Here is a 20,743-nt window from a genome sequence, read left to right as displayed (position 1 = left end):
TAAAATGTAACAGCTTAATACGGCCTTCTTCATGGTACAAAGTAGGGGGTTTAACATTACACATAGAACCATTGGCCATGAAAATATTGGCTCACCTCAACAATCCAGGCGCGAACTTTTTAACGATTCCAGGTTATACCAGGCTAGATCTATCCTTTCTTGAATACTTCAGCTAGCTATACCGTTCGTGACGAACGTTTTACACGGTACAAATAATTTTATAAAAATCACTATCTCAATCCAATAGTCGCATACCCTGGCTGAGCACTGATTATTAATGACGCGCGCGCTATATTGCGTGGGCGAGTTGCAATGGAGAAGTATTACGTTCTTGAAAGTTTAATTCATCAACTTTTCAATGGTCAATAGTCCTTGTACATCATGCTTTTTTTGATCACGTGATACATCTTTGTATTTTGTACATGTAATCAAATAAATATTTTGAAAAATGGTCATTATAAAAATTTCAAGTTACTTGTTGCAGTTCTCCAACGTATAAACCTGTGGAAAAACAGTCACATTTAAATTGGTGAATTTAAAAAAATCTTTATCACGCACACACTACACACACACACACACACACACACTACACACACACTACACACACACTACACACACACTACACACACACTACACACACACACTACACACACACACTACACACACACACACACACACACACACACACACACACACACACACACACACACACACACACACACTACACACACACTTCACTACATATTCACATAAAAATAAAACACTACAAGGTATGGTAATGGTTGTTTACATTGGTTAATTTTGTGGTGTGCCACATATAGCAACAAGGGAAATGTGTATCTGTGATCAAGAATTTAATTTAGTTTGTAATATCAATCTTTGTCAACTAGAGAAGAACTGGCTATTGGTAAAAAGCGAGGGGTAGCCAATGCCTTGGGAATCTTGTATGCTATGTGAGAAATCCAATCAGAAATACACAAATATATTAGAAACCAAATCCTAAATCCAAAATCATGTAAAAATAAAGGAGAAAGTGAGTTTAACAAAGTAGACAATGATCGATCATGAATAACTAGAACAAGATGTAGATCAACAACTGTACAGGTAGTTACTAGTTAGCAATATCACTAAATGCTTTTAAAAATACATAAAGATTGGGAGTCTCGTATACGCCAGTTTGGTGCTTTGCTTGGGCATTGGCAACCCCTCTGGTACACCATTTCTGTGTTTTGCGTGGGCGTTGGCTACCCCTCGGGAAAAATAAAATAATGAAAGACTATACAGAAGCTGATCTGTACAGAAGATGAGCCCTGCACAGCTACGTGGGCTTCTTTTTACAAAGCATACACTCACCTTATTTGCACATTGCCCAATCATCATCATGGACGCTTCCACCTCCCACCGTGCACTAAAGTAATAGAAACAAACATCATTAAATAATATAAGCATTAATATTATTATAGCATAACACAGCAGCACAATATTACAGCATGATAAACAAACCAAAGTATTTATACAGAAAACTATGTCATAGACATTTAATCGTCTTTGAGCAAGGCCATTTTAACGAAGGCGCAAATTGGGCGTGGGCGTGGGCGGGCAATTCATTACATTCTTTTCGCCGTTTATAACTATCACTGGCAAACTAATGCATATACTATATCAAAGAACGTATATATTTAAACAGTTGTATGATACTTATAGACTGTTTTTTCACTGTCAACCACTTCTTGCGCGTGGGCGGCCCACTACCCCTCCCCTCCGCACCCTCCCACCCACCCACCCCCTATATGATATACGTGCTATACAGCTGAGCATATAAAAGTTGCTAAAATTAACAGGTTTTTGTAGAATCAATTTTATTTTTAAAATTCTAATTGAACAAACAGTACATTTTCATACTGTAGCTGAATGACATTAAAATACATTGAATTGTCTGATATGGTGAATTTCGATTGTGGATAACATCTTAAGAGCAACGACAAGGTGCTGCTGAGAGGCCGAACGTAAATAATTTGAGAGCCTCACTAATGTATAAAATAATTAATGACATGGTAGATATTAATGTGCACCAACAGTTTAGACCAAGCAACACCACAACTAGAGGTCACCATCAAAGATTTCTGCAGTTGCCAACAAGGGTAGATGCTTATATGAACTCCTTCTTTCCTTTTACAATAAAATTATGGAACCAACTAGATTATCATATTATCCAAGCTCCATCTCTTGATTTATTAACATTTGTAAATAAGTAGCTAACTACATATGTACGAATATACTCATGATTGAGTTTGTACATTAACAAATATATATATATATATATATATATATATATAAGTGTACTGTCACAAGCATGCAGACCGCTTCGATTGTGGGTACACAATTAAACACAGGAAGCCCAAATACGAGGTGAACAGCCCACAATGAAGGGTTAAGTGCACTATAAAGTACTTACTATACTAGCCATGAATAAACGAAAGCAGTAAATATGTTTATAGCTCTATAATGGCCTAGCCAATTAAGTACCATGCCCAGTTACTACATCGTACCAGCTGTCAAAACAGCAATATAAAGACAATTCAAGTGCACTAAAGTACTTAGAATAAACTAAAGTAGTGAATACAATTAACACTAATGGCAATATCAATTAAGCACTACACCCAGTGTCTGAACATAGCCACGTGACTATTGAATGCAACATGATCAATATAAACTAACCTGTTACCTTCTTCATTCAGTAAAACAATGAACTATCTTCTTCCCCAAGTCCATGACCTATATGCTTTGGCTCACTTTACAAAATTAAAACCCACTATTGATTCTGTGAAGTGTCGCTATATTAAAGCAGAGGAGATCACACAGTTTCATCAAAGAAATCGAATGATTTCTGAGAATGATTGGATTGCATTAATGAGAATAGGAGGTAGTATATACAAGTTATATCACTCCTAGGAGGGATATAACTTGTATATATTATACCACCTCCATTTCTCGTTAATGCATTCCTGAGCACTGATAGCAGTGCTATTATACCAGTTATACACCTTCTTTTCCCTTTGAAGTGAGGAGTGAAAGTGGTATATAGTATGTATATACCACACCTGTGGTTGAGATCAAAAGCGCCGTGCTGTGGTATATAACTGATATGCCACGCTTTTGTGGCTACTTTTACCATATATGGTGTAACTTCACACATTCTACGGAATCCTTATCATATATATGATATAATCAAGGTAAAATGGATCATCCTTTAGGATGAACCAACTTGGATGTCACTGTTGTCCCTAAGTACAAAGTGTATTGAAATATACATTTATTATTGTAATGATGCTATGAAAATTGAAACTGCAATGATGACCATCACATTGTGATAAACAGAGCTGTGAGTAAACCATAATTAACATGGTACGCATTTGCTAGTACCACATTAACAATTAGCACAACTTACATGAGCTTATATAGTTGTAAATCCTTAACAAGTTGGTGAAAACTTCACAGATGATCAGCAGTCCATATGTAAATTGAAAATACACTATAATAACCATTTTCATATTTTAGTTTGTTTTTAGTGTAATTATTGCTTTTCAAAATATCCAACTGAACTTCAGCTGATCACAACCGACTATTTAAAATGTGCAATGATGCATACTGCATATGAATACATTCCAGTCATCTTTATCAGAACAGTTTTATTTTGTTTAGCTATAACTGCTGAAATCTCCATTTCATAATGAGGACTATGAACCAACTGGCACTACTAAACAGCATTATAATGCAAATTTGCAGTTGTGGTATATGTATCACCATTTCTCCTACAACTATCACTGCTTGAAGGTTCTTAGTTTGTTAAGCTGCTTTACTGTAGTTGTACCCAGTTATACTGATAGTAAAATGTCAGTAACTTTTAGTATATGGAACATAATTGTTTTACTAAGTTTTAAACACTCAGTAAAACATCAGTGAATGCGGGTTTACTGAAAAACTACTAAAATAACAAACAATTAACTGTTCCATATACTGGGGATATACCACTCTAGTAAACTAAGAAACTTCAAGCAGTGTATGTATCAACATACACAAAGGCGGATGTAGGAGACACTGCTAGGGGGGCTGAAGGGGGCAAGAAGTATGTGATATAACAGTGTCCGTTTCATTAAGAGAAGAATGGGATCTAGTACACAAGCTGGATGAATGAAGGGAATACACTTTCTATAAGACTAGTGGATATCTTCTGAAAAAGTTAAAATTAGACCTCCCTAGGTTTGAATTTGGGAACATTTTGATGGTTATTTTGCTAACAAAATGCATGCTTCATATAAATTGGTTAGATAAAACTTGTTTGATGGTAAAGTGTACTAAACAAAAATAAGGTAGTAGCTATTGTTACAAAGATTGTCAGTTAATGACATTAGAATTGTGACTGTTCTATTAGAGTAGTGACTGCTCTATTAGAGTATCTCGATCTTTAGCACAAAAATTAATTCGAACTTAATTGTCTTATTCTCTTCAGAGAGTACAATTTACAAGCATTTTAACTGTTGTCTTCTATTTACCTGTTGGCTTTCTGTACTTCTGAATACAGTGTGAATACATGATTCTTGTTCAGGTGCCAATATAGTCCTGTAGGTCCAAGGGGGGAAACAGAAGGGCCAGGGGGGCACAGCACCCCTTGGCCCCCCTCAGATCCGCCTATGAGCATACAGCTATAGAATTAATTACACCGCATGCCTAAATTAATGCTTTTATTTAATACAGCTCACTTCAGCACAACCATTTGAAGTAATCATCCTGTGTCACATAATGGCAGTTGTTTGGTACTGTAGATTTTCAGAGTACCAGAGTTTTTTCTCCATTAAGTTTAACTTAATCCTTAATCATAGCTTACAATAGATTATGTGTATGATATATTGGGCATAAGGGATCCTGTGCTATCACATCTGCAGCCTGTCTGAGAGTGGAGGTAGGAGTCCCAACAATTTGACACAAAATTATATGTTTAGGGTGTGTTAGCAGGGTCAGAGTCAGCAATCAACTGTGGTGACTAAGTAATTTTGACAACTACATACACAAAATCAGATTAACCATATGCATGTGGCTATATATGGAAGCACCATTTGAGTTGTGTACCAGTGCACTGAGTAATATACATCTACAAGCCATTCACCAATTAACTCTGCTTAAATATTAAAATTAATACTGCATGTAGAATGGATTTTAGAAACTTAGGCTTTACAGAGGTTAAAAGAATGGACTAGTTGATTCCATAGACAATTTTGCATGCACACAAAATGATAGCTAAGTCAGTCAACTTGATAAAATGGATTATAACAATTTGAGTCATGCGTATTTTTTCCTTCTTATTAACCACACAAATCACTACTGCCAGTCTTGATATGCACATCAATAACAATAGCTGAATAGTACCAAGCTATGAATTAATTTCGAACACTGCTTAGCTAGCTATGATGAATACAAATAAGTTTCCGTATGTGAAAATATGAACAATTATATGTAGTTTATGCTCATACTGCATTGGTACCTACGTGCAAGAAATCCTGTGTATACATCTTTACTGATCAACATGCAACTATTGTCTATTCAAACGTATTAAGTGGGTCAATACCTTGCAATTCATTCCAATTACTATTATTATTGAAAGCAAAAGGCTTACAGTTCAGATGTACACAGGATTTCTTGCACATAGGTACCCATGCAGTATGAACATAAACTACATAATTATGTTCATATTTTCATAGCACCAACTGACTACACTAGTGTGGTATTGCCAATGGGTATAGGTGAAGTATTTTGGAGTAAGAGAACAAGACATTGGATACTACATAAGAAGAATTTTAGTATAGTATAGGATGAAAAGTGTAGCAAGTACGTACTGGTAGTGCCCTACGTGTGTATTGTAATCGACTTGTTATGATGTCATTGAGTGATGTAGCAATGAAGATGAGTTATAGAAGGGAAATGCTAATTGTAACCACATCTTAGCATAATCATCCATACCATTGAAGAAACACGTACATTTGAAAATCTAAATTTAAGATTAGTTAGTGAAATGAATGTGTAAACCAGTGTAAATCCATGTGATTGGAGAAAGAAAATAGGAGAGTTAATACTGACAATGTTATATATAATAGAATATAAATTAAAGGCACTGATATTTCCATCAGTTACTGTGAGGTTGAGAATAAAGAGTAGTAAGATCTGCTATGGAGACTGGGAGGAACACACACTGCTTGAAGTAAATACTTGCCGTGGTGTATATTGCTATGATTGTCAAAGTAAAGAGAGGGCTTTTGTGACAAAGTGTCAGTATAGAAGAAAACTGTAGGGATTTCTGACTAACTAGTGGGGTCTGGCATCTCCCCAAGGAAAATTTTGAAACACCATTGAATCTGGAAAAATTTTAAAGATTGGAAGTATTTAACTAAATTATTTAAGAAAATAGAAGCTGAAGGAACAAAATTTAAAAATAAGAGCTACGTATAACTACATGATTAGAACTTAATGGTTCAGCGGCATCAACTCCACCTGAGGAAGGTGTTACAATAGCTAGGCATGTTACAATGTCCTTAGCAAAAGACTGTGGAGATGTTGGTTTCTTTTTGGGGTCTCACTGATCATATCCACAGAAACATCCAGGAGACTGTTGTCCATATCTTCAATAATGCCACTTATGGGATGGAGAAGAAAAATATTTAAAAGTTAATTTCAATAATATAGTAACTAGGGATAATTATTATGATGTGTGTTTAATGTTAGAGAGATGGTAGACAGAACTCTGTCACACTGTTCAGAATTCCAGGAGACTGACAATAGTATTGTCAATAGTCAGGTAACTAAGAACTTCATACTAGTATTTGAATAATATGGTTTAGCGGCATCGACTCTACCTGATTGAATGGTTGCAGACCCAAGGTATATTCAGTATCCTTGGAGAATGACCGTTGAGATTTCAGTTTAGATGGTGTCTCTGTGATCACGTCGGTAAACTCATCCAGGAGACTGGAGGCATACAAGTCCTCCTAGTTTCTACTTATGGAAATAAAATATCAAAAGTTAGTTTATATGCAAATAAACTTGATTATATTTATTAAGAGTAAATTGAAGACTAAAGAGGAACTCTAGATCTGTAAAGACACTTAGAATTCCAGTAGACTCAGACAGTGGTATTGTCAATAGTCAGGTAACTAAGAACTTTATAGCAGTCTTAGAACTTTATGGTTCGGCGGCATCAACTCTACCTGAGGAAGGTGTTACAATAACTAGGCATTTTTCAGTTATTTAAAATCCACAACCCTCATTGGCTACACAATACACTCACTTAGTTACACTTCAAATACGCTGATTTAGTTGCTTCCTCTTTGGCTGCGACCCCACTGGACCGACTAACTGCGGTAGTGACTTCTGTATTCTCCGTAAAAGGTACAGTAGACAGTAGTTCTTCATTTATTTAACACAAAACTATGTTCTTCGAGACTAATTGAATTTTTGGAAAGCCCTTGGCTAGTCCCACAAAGTACTACTGAATAATGTTAAGTAGCTACAGATTAAAGGCAAAAATTTTAATGAATAAAATAAAATTAACAAAACATTTTTTTCTGATAATACACAGTATACTGTATATAAGCCTGTGTAGAAGGGAGTCAGAAACATGTTGCTAAAACTTGAAAAAAATTCCAGACCAGATGATGACTTGATTCACAGACAGCTTCTAGTCTAGGCAAGTGCCTGAGGTGCCACACAGCCTGGGATACAGCCAAGATTTCAACTGCATTCAATATTGTATATTTTTATGTAAAAGTACATACACACATGCACACACTTATCTGTAACCGTCTCAGCATAAACCTGCATAGTTTGCAAAGTGTTTTTATTGTCTCAGTATTATCTGTGGTGTCCAAAGAATGGGTTACCAAAGTTTCATGCAGTGGTCTTGGAATTGTAGTAGGAAGAGCAAAGAAATTGATCTGTACAGCAACTGTACTGAAAATAAACTACATGCAGGTGCTTATACATTTGCGGCCATAAATTTTGTTTACATTGGTCTACAGTGTTGGAATTTGGTATAAAATGTTCACCACTAATTGACAAATTGGCCAATGTATTATTATAGTTTTAGCTCAGTGTTCACTTGCACATAATGAGCATGATAAAGTTAATGACAATGATTTTCTTTATACGTATATACTTCGTCGTCAATTAAACACATGTGGCAAGCATACCTTTGGAGCTACAGGAGTGAACAAAGACATTCAAGCTCTCCATGAGCTGACAAATAATTATGATGGTAAGGTTAGAGACTTGCTTCCATGAGTAATGGCTCGATTATGTTTCTTTTAAAGCATGTGTTATGCCAAAAGTACATAATTTGCATAATCATGCTTGTGCAAATAAAATTATGTACGCATGTTTTTTGATGAGATGATCACATAATATATTATATTGATATATATACATACTGTATGTAAGTGCATACATGCTGCCAAAGGTGTACAAGCAGCGCATTGATACATAGGTATACATACATACATGTTACAATGTTGCTATAGACAAATGCAGGCATATACAGTACAAGTGTGTACTGATGCTCTTTGTATAAATATACATTTTTTTTCATTCTTTAGTGCTTGTTGGCAAAGCATCACAAAGAAGTAATCATCTTTTACACCACAACCAGATGATAAACAACTACCATGTCTATACACTCAGCTATCCTAGCCCTTTAAATATATGAGAAATATTTTTGATGAAAGTGAAGTTTTTGACTGCGTTTTATGTACATAATTATGTATCTGAAGTGTTATATACTGCAGTAGCGGCTGTATTTTAAATATTATATCAAGACACACGGTAGTGTGTCGTGCGGCCCAAGAAGCCGGCGCGTAACACCCGTGAGTATATTGACAGGAAGAAAGAAAACGCAATTTTCGTACCTCCGTAGCTCTGTGCTTCCTTGATGAAACAGGACGATTTTTGCTGTGGACATGCCCTCCAACTGCAGCACTCCACATTCCAAATTTGAGCGACATCGCTTCGCGCGTTCCCGAGATATGCGACTTCAAAAATTGGCTCAGTTTCTTTCTTTTTTTTTCTTCTTATTTTTCTTTTTCTTGTCGCACACTTACAAAAACTGCTATAAACCTCGAACGCCATATCCGTTTGCCTTGAAATTTGGCACACAGAAGGGAGATATAACGGCGCATCTCGGTACCAACTTTGGCTGGAATACGATAAACAGGCAAAGAGTTATGAGCGATTATTCACGAAAAATAACACCAATATGTTGTCACGCCTACAGGGTAAACCGCGTATGGGAAGAAGCTGAAAATCGGTGGGTGAATAGGTTAACTATTGAACCTCAAACCTTTTGTGGTTTGAAAGAAATCGAGCTAAAAAACAGGAAGATACAACGAAAAAACCAACAATGTGTAACAATTACGCAATCGAGATTAGCTAATAAAAAAAAAACGACTGCTTGCCACGCCTACCAGATAAACCGCTTGGGGTAATGCTTTGAAAATCGTTGTACAGATGGGGTAATCATCTTAGAAAGGATCATCAATGGTGTAGAAGAATCAGACTTAAAGCCACGGAGTTATAACACAAAATCCAACTGGGTGCAGCAAGTGCGAGATCGAGATACTCTAATAAAGCAGTCATCCTAATAGAGCAGTCACCCTGAAGAGAATTCAAGAGATCAGCTAAAAATAAGAAACCTGTATAGAGATCAGCTACACACAAGTCACCCTGTAGAGAGATCAGCTAGAAGAAGTTACCTTGTAGGGAGTTCATGCAACTATGGAAAGAGATAGTTCAGCTAGAAAAAATCACCTTGTAGAGTTCAGCTACAAAGAAACCACCATGTAGAGAGTTCAGCTACAAACAAATCTCCCTGTAGAGAGATTAGCTAGAAGAAATTACCTTGTAGAGAGTTCAGCTACAAAGAAACCATCATGTAGAGAGTTCAGCTACAAACAAATCTCCCTGTAGAGAGATTAGCTAGAAGAAGTTACCTAATTGTAGAGAGTTCAGCTTCAAACAAATCACCCTATAGAAAGATCAAATAGAAGAGGTCACCTTGTAGAGAGTTCAGTTACAAAGAAACCACCATGTAGAGAATTCAGCTACAAACTAGTGACCCTGTAAAGACATCAGCTAGAAGAAGTTACCTTGAGAGAGTTCAGCTACAAAGAAACCATTATTTAAAGAGCTCAGCTGCAAACAAATCACCTATACAGAATTCAGCTACAAACAAATCACCATATAGAGAGATCAGCTAGAAGAAGCTATATTGTAGATAGTTCAGCTACAAACAAATCATCCTGTAGAGAGATCAGCTAGATGAAGTTAACTTGTAGAGAGTTCAGCTACAAAGAAACCATCATTTAGAGAGTTCAGCTTCAAACAAATCGCCTGTATAGAGTTCAGCTACAAACAAATCTCCCTGTAGAGAGATCAGCTAGAAGAAGTTACCTTGTAGAGAGTTCAGCTACAAACAAATCACCCTGTGTTAGATCAGCTAGAAGAAGTCACCTTGTAGAAAGTTCAGTTACAAAGAAACTACTATGTAAATAGTACAGCTACAAACTAGTCACCTTGTAGAGACATCAGCTAGAAAAGTTACCTTGTAGAGAGTTCAGCTACAAACAAACCATTCTGTATAGAGCTCAGCTGCAAACAAGTCACCTGTACAGAATTCAGCTACAAACAAATCTCCCTGTAGAGAGATCAGCTAGAAGAAGTTACCTTGTAGAGAGTTCAGCTACAAAGAAACCACCATGTAGAGAGTTCAGCTGCAAAGAAATCACCCTGTAGAAAATGCAGCCACGAACAAATTGCCCTGTAGGAAGATCAGTTAAAAGAAGTTACCTTGTAGAGAGTTCAGCTACAAAGAAACCATTCTGTAAAGAGCTCAGCTGCAAACAAATCACCTGTACAGAATTCAGCTACAAACAAATCACCCTGTAGAGAGATCAGCTAGAAGAAATTACTTTGTAGAGAGTTCAGCTACAAAGAAACCACCATGTAGAGAGTTCAGCTGCAAAGAAATCACCCTGTATAAAATTCTGTCACAAACAAATTGCCCTGTAGAAAGATCAGTTAGAAGAAGTTACCTTGTAAATAGTTCAGCTACAAACAGATCTCCCTGTAGAGAGATCAGCTAGAAGAAATTACCTTGTAGAGAGTTCAGCTACAAAGAAACCACCATGTAGAGAGTTCAGCTGCAAAGAAATCACCCTGTAGAAAATGCAGCCACAAACAAATTGTCCTATAGAAAGATCAGTTAGAAGAAGTTACCTTTCAGAGAGTTCAGCTACAAAGAAACCACCCTGTAGAGAATCAGCCAGAAGAAGTTACCTTCTAGAGAGTTCAGCTACAAAGAAACCACCCTGTAGAGAGATCAGCTAGAAGAAGTTACCTTGTAGATCGTTCAGCTACAAACAAATCACCCTGTAGAGAGATCAGCTAGAAGAAGTTACCTTCTAGAGAGTTCAGTTACAAAGAAACCACCCTGTAGAGAGATCAGCTAGAAGAAGTTACCTTGTAGATCGTTCAGCTACAAACAAATCACCCTGTAGAGAGATCAGCTAGAAGAAGATACGTTGTAGAGAGTTCAGCTACAAAGAAACCACCATGTAGAGAGTTCAGCTGCAAAGAAATCACCCTGTATAAAATTCTGCCACTAACAAATTGCCCTGTAGAAGGATCAGTTAGAAGAAGTTACCTTGTAGAGAGTTCAGCTACAAAGAAACCATTTTGTAAAGAGCTCAGCTGCAAACAAATCACCTGTACAGAATTTGGCTACGAACAAATCACCCTGTAGAGAGATCAGCTAGAAGAAGTTACCTTGTAGATAGTTCAGCTACAAACAAATCTCCCTGTAGAGAGATCAGCTAGAAGAAACTACCTTGTAGAGAGTTCAGCTGCAAAGAAATCGCCACTGCCCAAATTTCAAGGCAATAGCTCTTTCCAATCTGAAGTTATCAATTGTCAAAGTTGGCAAATTGGATGTGTGTGGAAGGCCCCTTTTCGCAAATCCGATCACATATTTATTATATATATATAATTTGTACATTTACTGATAAATATTTAAAGTACATCTACTTCATCTTTTCTTCTTCCTGTAGTAAAGAAAAAAAGCATAGGTTAAAAAAGTCCCAAAGCTGGCCATAGGCCGGCTTTGGGGTATATAAATACAAAAAGAAATGAAATCTAATCCAAAACAGCCAAGCTGTAAAAAAAGTGTGCGGCCCTCAGAAAGGCTATGGTGAAATAAGATGTGAAATCCAAGGTGGCGGCCAAGAAATGGCTGTGATGGTAGGTTAATGGTAAAAAAATTAATAACGACAATTCAGGTAAATTTTTGTGCCATTTCACAAAATTTACCTGAATTGTCATTATTAAATTTTTTACCATTAACCTACCATCACAGCCATTTCTTGGCCGCCACCTTGGATTTCACATCTTTTTTCACCATAGCCTTTCTGAGGGCCGCACACTTTTTTTACAGCTTGGCTGTTTTGGATTAGATTGAATTTTACCACACTAATTTTCATATTAAACATATTATATATATGTATGAATAGCAATTACCAGTAAATCAGTCTACAGTAGAACTTGTAAATATGTGGACGCTTGAAAGTAGGAGCTTTGTGTAATCCATTTGATAAGAGGGTCCCATCAAAATAGCACTTACAGCATAAATAAAACTAACTAATACTGCTCTTTTCATTAGTGTAAAATGGTAAGATTCTTATTAGAAAATCAAATTTCACAATTCATTAATTTCTAGTGTAGTATAGCCCTTGGTATACACACATATAAGGGACTTGACAATATATATTTGTATACTTTGCACCTATAGGATTCTCTACAGCACACTGCTGCCTAACTGTTACACCGATGAGAGAGACAAGACAGTATGGCCAGGTACAACATTGAAGCACTGTGAATGAGGAAAATCCTTGATTTGTATACTATAGCACACTTACACTGTATATGATTAAAATAATTTCTGATCACCCACACTATCCTGATGTGTAATTTCAATATTTTATTTTGTCAGTGATAGACACACTGTCTTGTGTGGGTGATGATTATTGCGATATGGGGATATTACATATTGCATCATCATTATTTTATTCATTTCCTGATTATTTCCGTACATAATCATGTCCAGTCACCATATGCGAATACAATGCTGAGGTGCAAAAATATAATTATTGTTACCTGAGCAAAAACTCTTCAGTGCGTATAGCAATTGTTTGTAGCCACCAAGGGATAGGAAATGGTGTGAAGCAATATTATTGCAGTACTGTATGTTCCATTAAAGTTAATTTAATTTGATGAGAGGTTTCCAATTTTAAGCATATGAAATATTATACATTTTTATCTACTGCTATAGTTATTGGCTTCTTGTGTTATAGCTAGTGACATATATATACAGTGTGCAAGCTTATTATTATACATTGTAGGTAGCTACATGATGCATGTACCTCTCTCTAGTATATGTATATCAGCTATGCTGGCCACTAGCATTGAGTTTAAATGTTAAGGCTGTATGTGATGTATACATGCACTTGTACATAAAAGCCGCATATGCAAGCCCTGTGCAAGTATATAATAATCACGGGTTCAATAAATGAAATGTAATTGAGGTAGTAATATTTTAGATTAGTGACTGTGTCATAAAGCAGTCCATTTATAGCTAGTAACTGTACTTTGCAACATTTGAATTTATCTCAATAATGAACTAATTCATCTTCAATTCATTACCTTTATATTTAATGGCAGATCATGTCAGCATGCAGTGGCCATCAACAGTAAGCTTACAGCAACACATTATATAGCTTGATTGGTTATATTGTGAAGCCCAAACACATGCAACCTGGAAAGATGATTTTGTCTTTGCTTAACAACAGTGAATGGCAACTGCATGGCCAAACAACACTGCTATTTCCTTATATTCTAATCCACCCACTCAACAAAGGTTACACAAACAATGATTAAATTAATGTGGGTTGAGTGATTTCATATTGTAATTTTAAGCAGGAAAACATCACAAATAGCAGTGTTGTTTGGCTATGTAGTTGCCATGTCATTGTTGTTAAGCAGAGACATAGAATCCCAAAGTCATCTTTATGAATCATAAAGAGCTAGACTACATAAATTTACTTTATCATTTTCACACTCACTACTCTAAAAACTGTTCATTAAAAAGATACAGATGACATTACTTAGCCATTAGTTACATAGTCTATAATGTGAGCAGTTATATGCAACACATAATATTATTTTGCATTTCTTGCATACTGTAGGTAAATGCCTTTAAATGTACAAGTCTGCATATTCTGTGTACAGCATTTCTTCGACATCTCATGAAATAGTGCTGAGCACAATTACTTCCATGGCATGCCCTGGACATTTCATGGGACTTCAAGAGAGGTGTCTGAGGTGATGTTTATTAGTCGCTATCCCACTATGGAATGCTACTGAAAACATGTGTAGCAGGGAGTCAAAAGTCTATACTAAAACTCTTTGAATGTAGAGAAAAATCTCTGAGATCCTATACTCTCTGTAACAACTTTAAACAGGCTGTAGGACCAAGAGTCCTACAGACACTTGTGCTGTAAAGTATTAATAAATAAAATAATGTCCACTTGGTTTCACTTGAGGTACTTTGAGATAATAAAGTCGCTCTCTAAGGTTCTTATGTATATATATGAATACAAATAGAGGTGTACCGATATCCGATATTGATGCCACCAAAAGAAGCCGATAACCGATAGTCGATCCGATATTTGCATTATAGTTAAAAGTGTACATTTACCTACAATTATGTGCATGTATTCATTGCTATACTCTTCCTGTGGTGGTATACATCTTGGGTTTCTATTGTACAATCAGGCACCCACACAACATTTTTATGTATACTCCCATGAAACCTTAAACGAATATTTCCGCATTCTAATGGCTTGTGAGAAAGCTGGTACAGCAAATTTTCTTGGTTATCCTGTGACTCTTCTTTTTATTACAAGGTAAGGTAAGTGCGGGTAATTCCGGACAGCTGCTAATTCCGGACACTTAGATCGTTCTCAACAATGGTAGAATCCCTCGGCCTATAATTTGGTATGCTAATGCAGTAGCCTATGGCCTATCTACAAACCAAAATTGAAGCGAATCCGTTATTCCATTGCGAAGTTTGACGCGAATTTGTAGCGCAATCACGGGTAATTTTGTTCAATATAAACTTTGAAAATGTTAATCTAACCTGTCAGCTCATGTTTTCGATTTTCAAAGATTTATAGAAAGACCACACCCTCAGCTAATTGCACACCAAAAACCGTAAGAATCCATGCAGCACAGGCGGAGTGGCAGTCGATTTATCAGCAGCTGTTCGGTTGAAATACAAAGAGAATATTCGCGAATTACATAAACTTTTAAAAATACGCACTGCTGCTTTCTCCCAAATGGTATGAACTTTCTACTTGATTTATAAGCTGCAGATGAGTGGTACTTTAGTCTGCATACTTGTAAAAGAGAGTTGGTAACCTGTGGAAGGCTCTACTTGCTTGTTTTTCGAAGTGTCCGGAATTAGCCGCACGTTGCATTTTTACACGCTGTTAAATTTTGGTTCATAACTCCTCAGCAGTTCATCGTATCGAAACGAAACTTGTACTGCAGATGCACCATAAGATAGGCTTTACAACGATTCCTAGAGTTTGTCTTAACTCGTTGTGAGTCCAATGTTAGATTGATTTTATCAAAGAGTGTCCGGAATTACCCTCATTTACCTTACTCTATAACTGCTTCATTTGTAAAGACTGTAATAAGCTTTGTAGCAACTAACACTAGACCTTTGAATCGCGTGTATTTATATGGCTTCTCGTAGCGTAGCGGAACAATATGCCACTGGCACTAAAGAGTCACATGAATAACGTAGAAAACTAATGCACAATCCGTTTATGTACAAACTATTTCCTGTATAAATATCGGTAGCGATTCGGTCCTCCAACTGTTTTGTACCGATACCGATATTGGTAAAAATTACCGTATCGGTGGCCGATATTACAGCCGATCCGATTATCGGTACACCTCTAAATACAAATACTTGAAATTAACAAGGAGAAGACATCCTGACTGCCTGGCAGACTCCTGTAAGCATTCGAACATTAATCAAATGGCTGCAGGTTCGAGGCTGCCCTGGTCCAGTCATGGATTTTTTCTCCTTTCTCCATCTTTTCAAACATACTTTCTGCAACAACTTTAAACAGGCTGTAGGACCAGGAGTCCTAAAAACCTTCAGGTGAGCCTTAATAAATAAATAAGTATTTTTAACACTTCTTTGACATATTATGAAGTAGTACTGAGCACAATTATTTCCATGGCATGCCCTGGATGTTGACAGACATTTCATGGGACTTCAAGAAAGGTGCATGATGTTTATTAGTCGCTATCCCACTATGGAATGCCACTGAAAGCATGTGTAGCAGTGAGTCAAAAGTCTATACTAAAACTCTTTGAATGCAGAGAAAAATCTCTGAGATTCACAGACAGCTTGCAGCCTAGGCAAGCACCTGAAAAGCCACACATGCAGAGTGGGTTCCAAGATCTACATGTATGTGTCCATGTTAAATGTAACTTTCCTATGCCTAGAATGGTGTATATATGATACGGTCAGTCCATGTAGTGTCAGGCAGACTAAATGCAAAAAGTACAACTATAATTGTGTTTGTGTGCATATCACTGTCAACCAGGACAGGAGAGACATCTAATGTCACATGTGTTTTCTTTTATGAGTACATGAAGTTTATGCCATTTAAAAGGAAATGTGCAATGTACATGGTGTGGAGCAGATAGAGTGAGGAATATGTTAACCACACCATTGCCACAGTACACCACTTACACCAGGTTTTATATGGTAAATTCAACGAAGACTGATCTTATGCTTGTCATGAAAAGTGATTTTTTTTCCTGTGAAATTATTTAATGCTAGTAACAAGACCTGTACCTAAGTACCTATTTTTCAAAGCGCAGTGTTTTACAATTATATAGTATTTTACAATGTTTGCAAAGCGTTTACTTTTACAATTAGGTCTAGCACATACATTTTTACTTTATATACTTGTGGCTATACAGCTATATAACACTATCTCTTTTTATAATGTAGCTATATGTATGTAATTCATATGCAGCCACTATCTTTTTACATGAGTGAAGGGAAAAATGACTGCCCCCTCACTGTATATGCATTTGGTTGCCATGAGGGGTCCGATTACAAATATTGTGAGCTGGTGTGGCAATAGTTGTGTAACAACTTGAATGTTTGCAGGAATAATAACCATTTCCTGTATGATTTAATGTCATCTAGTGGGAGTTAGATTATATGAATCACACAGTATTAAAGTACACATACATTACATACATTGTAGCTATATAAGGCATTCTACAATTCCGCTTCTAATCAGGCAGCTATATAAGAAGGGAGTAAGGTACGAATGTCCATAGTATTGAAGTAGGAATACCAAAGATGCTCTGGCTAGTTTTTGTGACTGCTACTTTCTCATTAAGGTACATCTATATAATTAATCCTTATGTTTTTACAGTTTACCATTATACACATGTGTACACTTGTAAATTTAGGCATTGCGTACTTTTGTTGCATTGAATGCACATATCAATGACAATGTTAACTTTTCAACTATTTTTACTTTGAAGCTTTGGACAGCCACTGCCAAAGGAATGCACTCTAGACAAAGCAGTCTTTGATTTTGAATGTTGTCCAGAAACTGCACTTGGAGTCTGTGGAGGGACTACAAGGGGAATATGTATTAACATTACAACTGAAGCTGTAGACCCTTGTGAAAATGGGGGCAATGCTGGTAGCAAATATTGTATGGCACAACAATTCCTGAAGAGTAGGCCTGGCACCAACAACACCGATTTTAGGTATAAATGGCCAAACCAAATATTTCAGCGAGCATGCACATGCTATGGGAACTATGCTGGATACAACTGTATGGATTGTAAACGTGGTTACACTGGTGAAAACTGTTCTCAACCATTACTAGTGGTTAGAAGAAATGTATTAACCCTTAATGACACTGAACTAGACAAAGTTGTACGAGTACTGCAAGCAATCAAAAGAAACACTGCCTCTGGGTATACGGTGCCAATTATACAACCAGTCACCACTGTTCCTAGTGAATCATTTGCTGAAATTTCTCTCTTTGACATATTTGTGTCTTTTCATTTCAACGCCATCAGAGATGAAGAAATTAACTGCTGTGATAACACTTCAATCATATCACAGTTTTGTAATGAAAAGAATCCATGTCCTGTTCCTAATTTTGCTCATGAAGGTCCAGCTTTTCCAACCTGGCATAGAGGATACATCCTGTTTGTAGAGACGGAAATGCAACGAGTTTTGAATGATCCTACATTTGGCTTGCCTTACTGGGATTGGACTGATAAGGAAACAAGAGATGATATATGGGACTTAATGGGTACCAGTAATTGTGGCATTTTTGCTGAACCACCAGCAGATAACAACACTGTTGAAGCTCCAGTCAATGGCCCCTTTTCTAACTGGACTACCATATGTACGAACAGTCAAGAAATTGTATGCAATGCACAAAACCAGGTGTGTAATCCAAGCATACCCACTGGTCCAATTGAAAGATGTATTGGTGGGACTACTGGTGTGCAGTGTCGTGTTCAAAAGATGCTGCCAAGCAGGCAAGACTTCACAATAGCACTGAGACAGCGATCTTATGACAATCACCCATTCAGCATTAATGACACCAACATGGGATTTAGAAATTCTCTGGAGGGCTTTGAGTATTTAGTTCCACGAGATCCAAATGTGTGTCCAGACTTTTCTGGCGGCTTTAGAATTACTGAACTCCACAACAGGGTGCACATCTATGTAGGAGGCACAATGCTTGGAGTCCCAATATCCAGCAATGATCCTATATTTTATTTGCACCACTGCAATGTTGATCGTCTCTATGAAGAATGGCTTGATACATACTCTGACGATAACTTCCCTAGCTATGAGCCTAATACATTTACCTATGTTGTGAATCCTGGCCATAACATTGATGAACACCTGGTACCATTCTTCCCTGCTATTACAAACAGAGATATGAACCAACGGGCAACCTCATTGGGTTACATGTATGCCCATACAACTACAAGTACTAGTGGCTCTATAACTATTCATGGAATGGTAAGTACCTGTGGGATAATGTACACATACATATAATACTGTAACAATACATACTTGTATACACAATTATTTCAAGCATTTATTCCTGCAAGACCATGCATTGTATACAGTACACCACATGCATATGTAGCTCTACAGTATTATGTATAAATTAATAAGTGCCTATTACAGTGTATGATATATCCGATTTTAGCATCAACTGATTTCCACACTGGGATACAGTCTGCTGCTGTTAACTGTATTGTCAACTGTCATCTACTGATAAGACTCATCATGTTCTGCATTAGTATTTACACAATTTGCACTGAATAAATAATATGTGTTTTCAAGCATCTGTTTCTAGTTGTATTATGGAGAATTATGCTGCTGAAAATTTGCATACATGTAACTGTCTCTTCAGATTGTATCTTTGTTATAATTATTATTTAAGTGATTGTAAAAACACAGTAAGCTTATACCAAGAGTTCATAATATCTGTATACCCCCATATAAATATTATGAACTCTTGCTTATGCACTTACCGTATAGCGGGTTATTTTCGAAACAGAAATTTTCGCACAAGAAGCAAAATCTGAATTTCGAAAGATTTTAATTTCGAAGAGCGCATATTTCGAAGTCCGGATGGATTTCAAATAAACGGAAATTCGTGTCACAATTTATGAAGAAGCGTGAATGCTTGACGAAAATTGACTTACTGATGGAATAACGAATAATCCCCATTCCTGTGCACTGGAGAGAAGACTGAGGGAGTCTCGGGTGGAGTGAATTCACTAGCACGATCACGCTCGATCATAGCTAGCTATCCTACCATAGATTCTAGAGCATACGGCATCAATCCCCATTCTGGATCACCTGTTTTCTGGTTATTGGTACAGTAATGATATAGTTTACCCATTATCATCAGCAATACTGAGCTAAAACTCAAGGAATACACGAAAGAATCGCCGAAAGTTGGACGGTTGCTTTTACTCGAGCTTTCACTTGTGGGAATTTATTTTCGAAAAACAACCGGACGTGGGAATTTATTTTCGAAGAGAAGGGCCTCTTCGAAATATCCGAAAATAAAAACCTTTCGAAAATTACCAGCTATACGGTATATATATGTGTGTGTGTGTGAACCATTCGTGGTATACTGGTACCAATGACTATATGTCCTTGATATTTAGCATATTATATTCATTTGTTTATGTAGCATATCATTTGCTCTACATGCTGGTATGTAAACATGAAGACACACAACAGCATATAGAACCATACAAGTGATGGACACTCTATCAACTATCCTAAAAATGAATCCTACAATGTGCATAGTAAATGAAAGTAACAGAAAACTTAAAACTCCTTTTCCTTATACACAATTCTAATCATTTTCCTGATTCCTGTTAAGACATCAATTTTCAATAAGGTGTCAAATGACACACTGCCCACATTTTATTTTTTTTGTTGCTAAAGCTATATACAACAGAATTAATTCTGCAATCTCATGAATTAGGTGTG

The 20,743-nt window shown here is 36.6% G+C and overlaps 1 protein-coding gene and 2 long non-coding RNA genes across 4 annotated transcripts; 2 read left to right on the top strand and 1 right to left on the bottom strand.

Moving 5' to 3' along the window:
* Positions 1-361: 361 nt before the first annotated feature.
* Positions 362-1,749, bottom strand: LOC136252871 (uncharacterized). Its single transcript, XR_010699810.1, has 2 exons — positions 1,354-1,749; positions 362-501 (listed from the first exon to the last, which is right to left on the bottom strand). It is a non-coding gene; the product is annotated as an uncharacterized lncRNA (long non-coding RNA).
* Positions 1,750-6,216: 4,467 nt separating this feature from the next.
* On the top strand, positions 6,217-8,848 carry LOC136252872 (uncharacterized). 2 transcript variants are annotated; one of them, XR_010699812.1, is made up of 3 exons: positions 6,217-6,847; positions 6,924-7,070; positions 8,640-8,848. It is a non-coding gene; the product is annotated as an uncharacterized lncRNA (long non-coding RNA). The 2 variants fall into 2 exon arrangements; XR_010699811.1 differs by having other exon boundaries at positions 6,217-6,930; positions 6,977-7,070.
* A 7,178-nt stretch (positions 8,849-16,026) lies between these two features.
* On the top strand, positions 16,027-19,784 carry LOC136252869 (tyrosinase-like). Its single transcript, XM_066045452.1, has 3 exons — positions 16,027-17,586; positions 17,734-19,246; positions 19,440-19,784. Exons 1-3 carry the CDS (start codon positions 17,546-17,548, stop codon positions 19,506-19,508), a joined length of 1,623 nt encoding a protein of 540 aa, XP_065901524.1. The 5' UTR covers positions 16,027-17,545; the 3' UTR covers positions 19,509-19,784.
* Positions 19,785-20,743: the final 959 nt, after the last annotated feature.

This window comes from Dysidea avara, chromosome 4 (assembly GCF_963678975.1).
Source record: "Dysidea avara chromosome 4, odDysAvar1.4, whole genome shotgun sequence".
Taxonomy (NCBI): Eukaryota; Metazoa; Porifera; class Demospongiae; order Dictyoceratida; family Dysideidae; genus Dysidea; species Dysidea avara.
Note: the sequence above shows the minus strand (reverse complement) of the source record. Positions and strands in the feature narration are given on the sequence as shown.

What these genes read in the sequence shown, in the direction of transcription:
- LOC136252869 (XM_066045452.1), top strand. Translation starts at nt 17,546, where the DNA reads ATGCTCTGGCTAGTTTTTGTGACTGCTACTTTCTCATTAAG. An exon ending in ACTGCTACTTTCTCATTAAG is followed by an intron (nt 17,587 to 17,733) that starts GTACATCTATAT and finishes TTTACTTTGAAG; the next exon opens with CTTTGGACAGCCACTGCCAA. An exon ending in CTATAACTATTCATGGAATG is followed by an intron (nt 19,247 to 19,439) that starts GTAAGTACCTGT and finishes ATCCGATTTTAG; the next exon opens with CATCAACTGATTTCCACACT.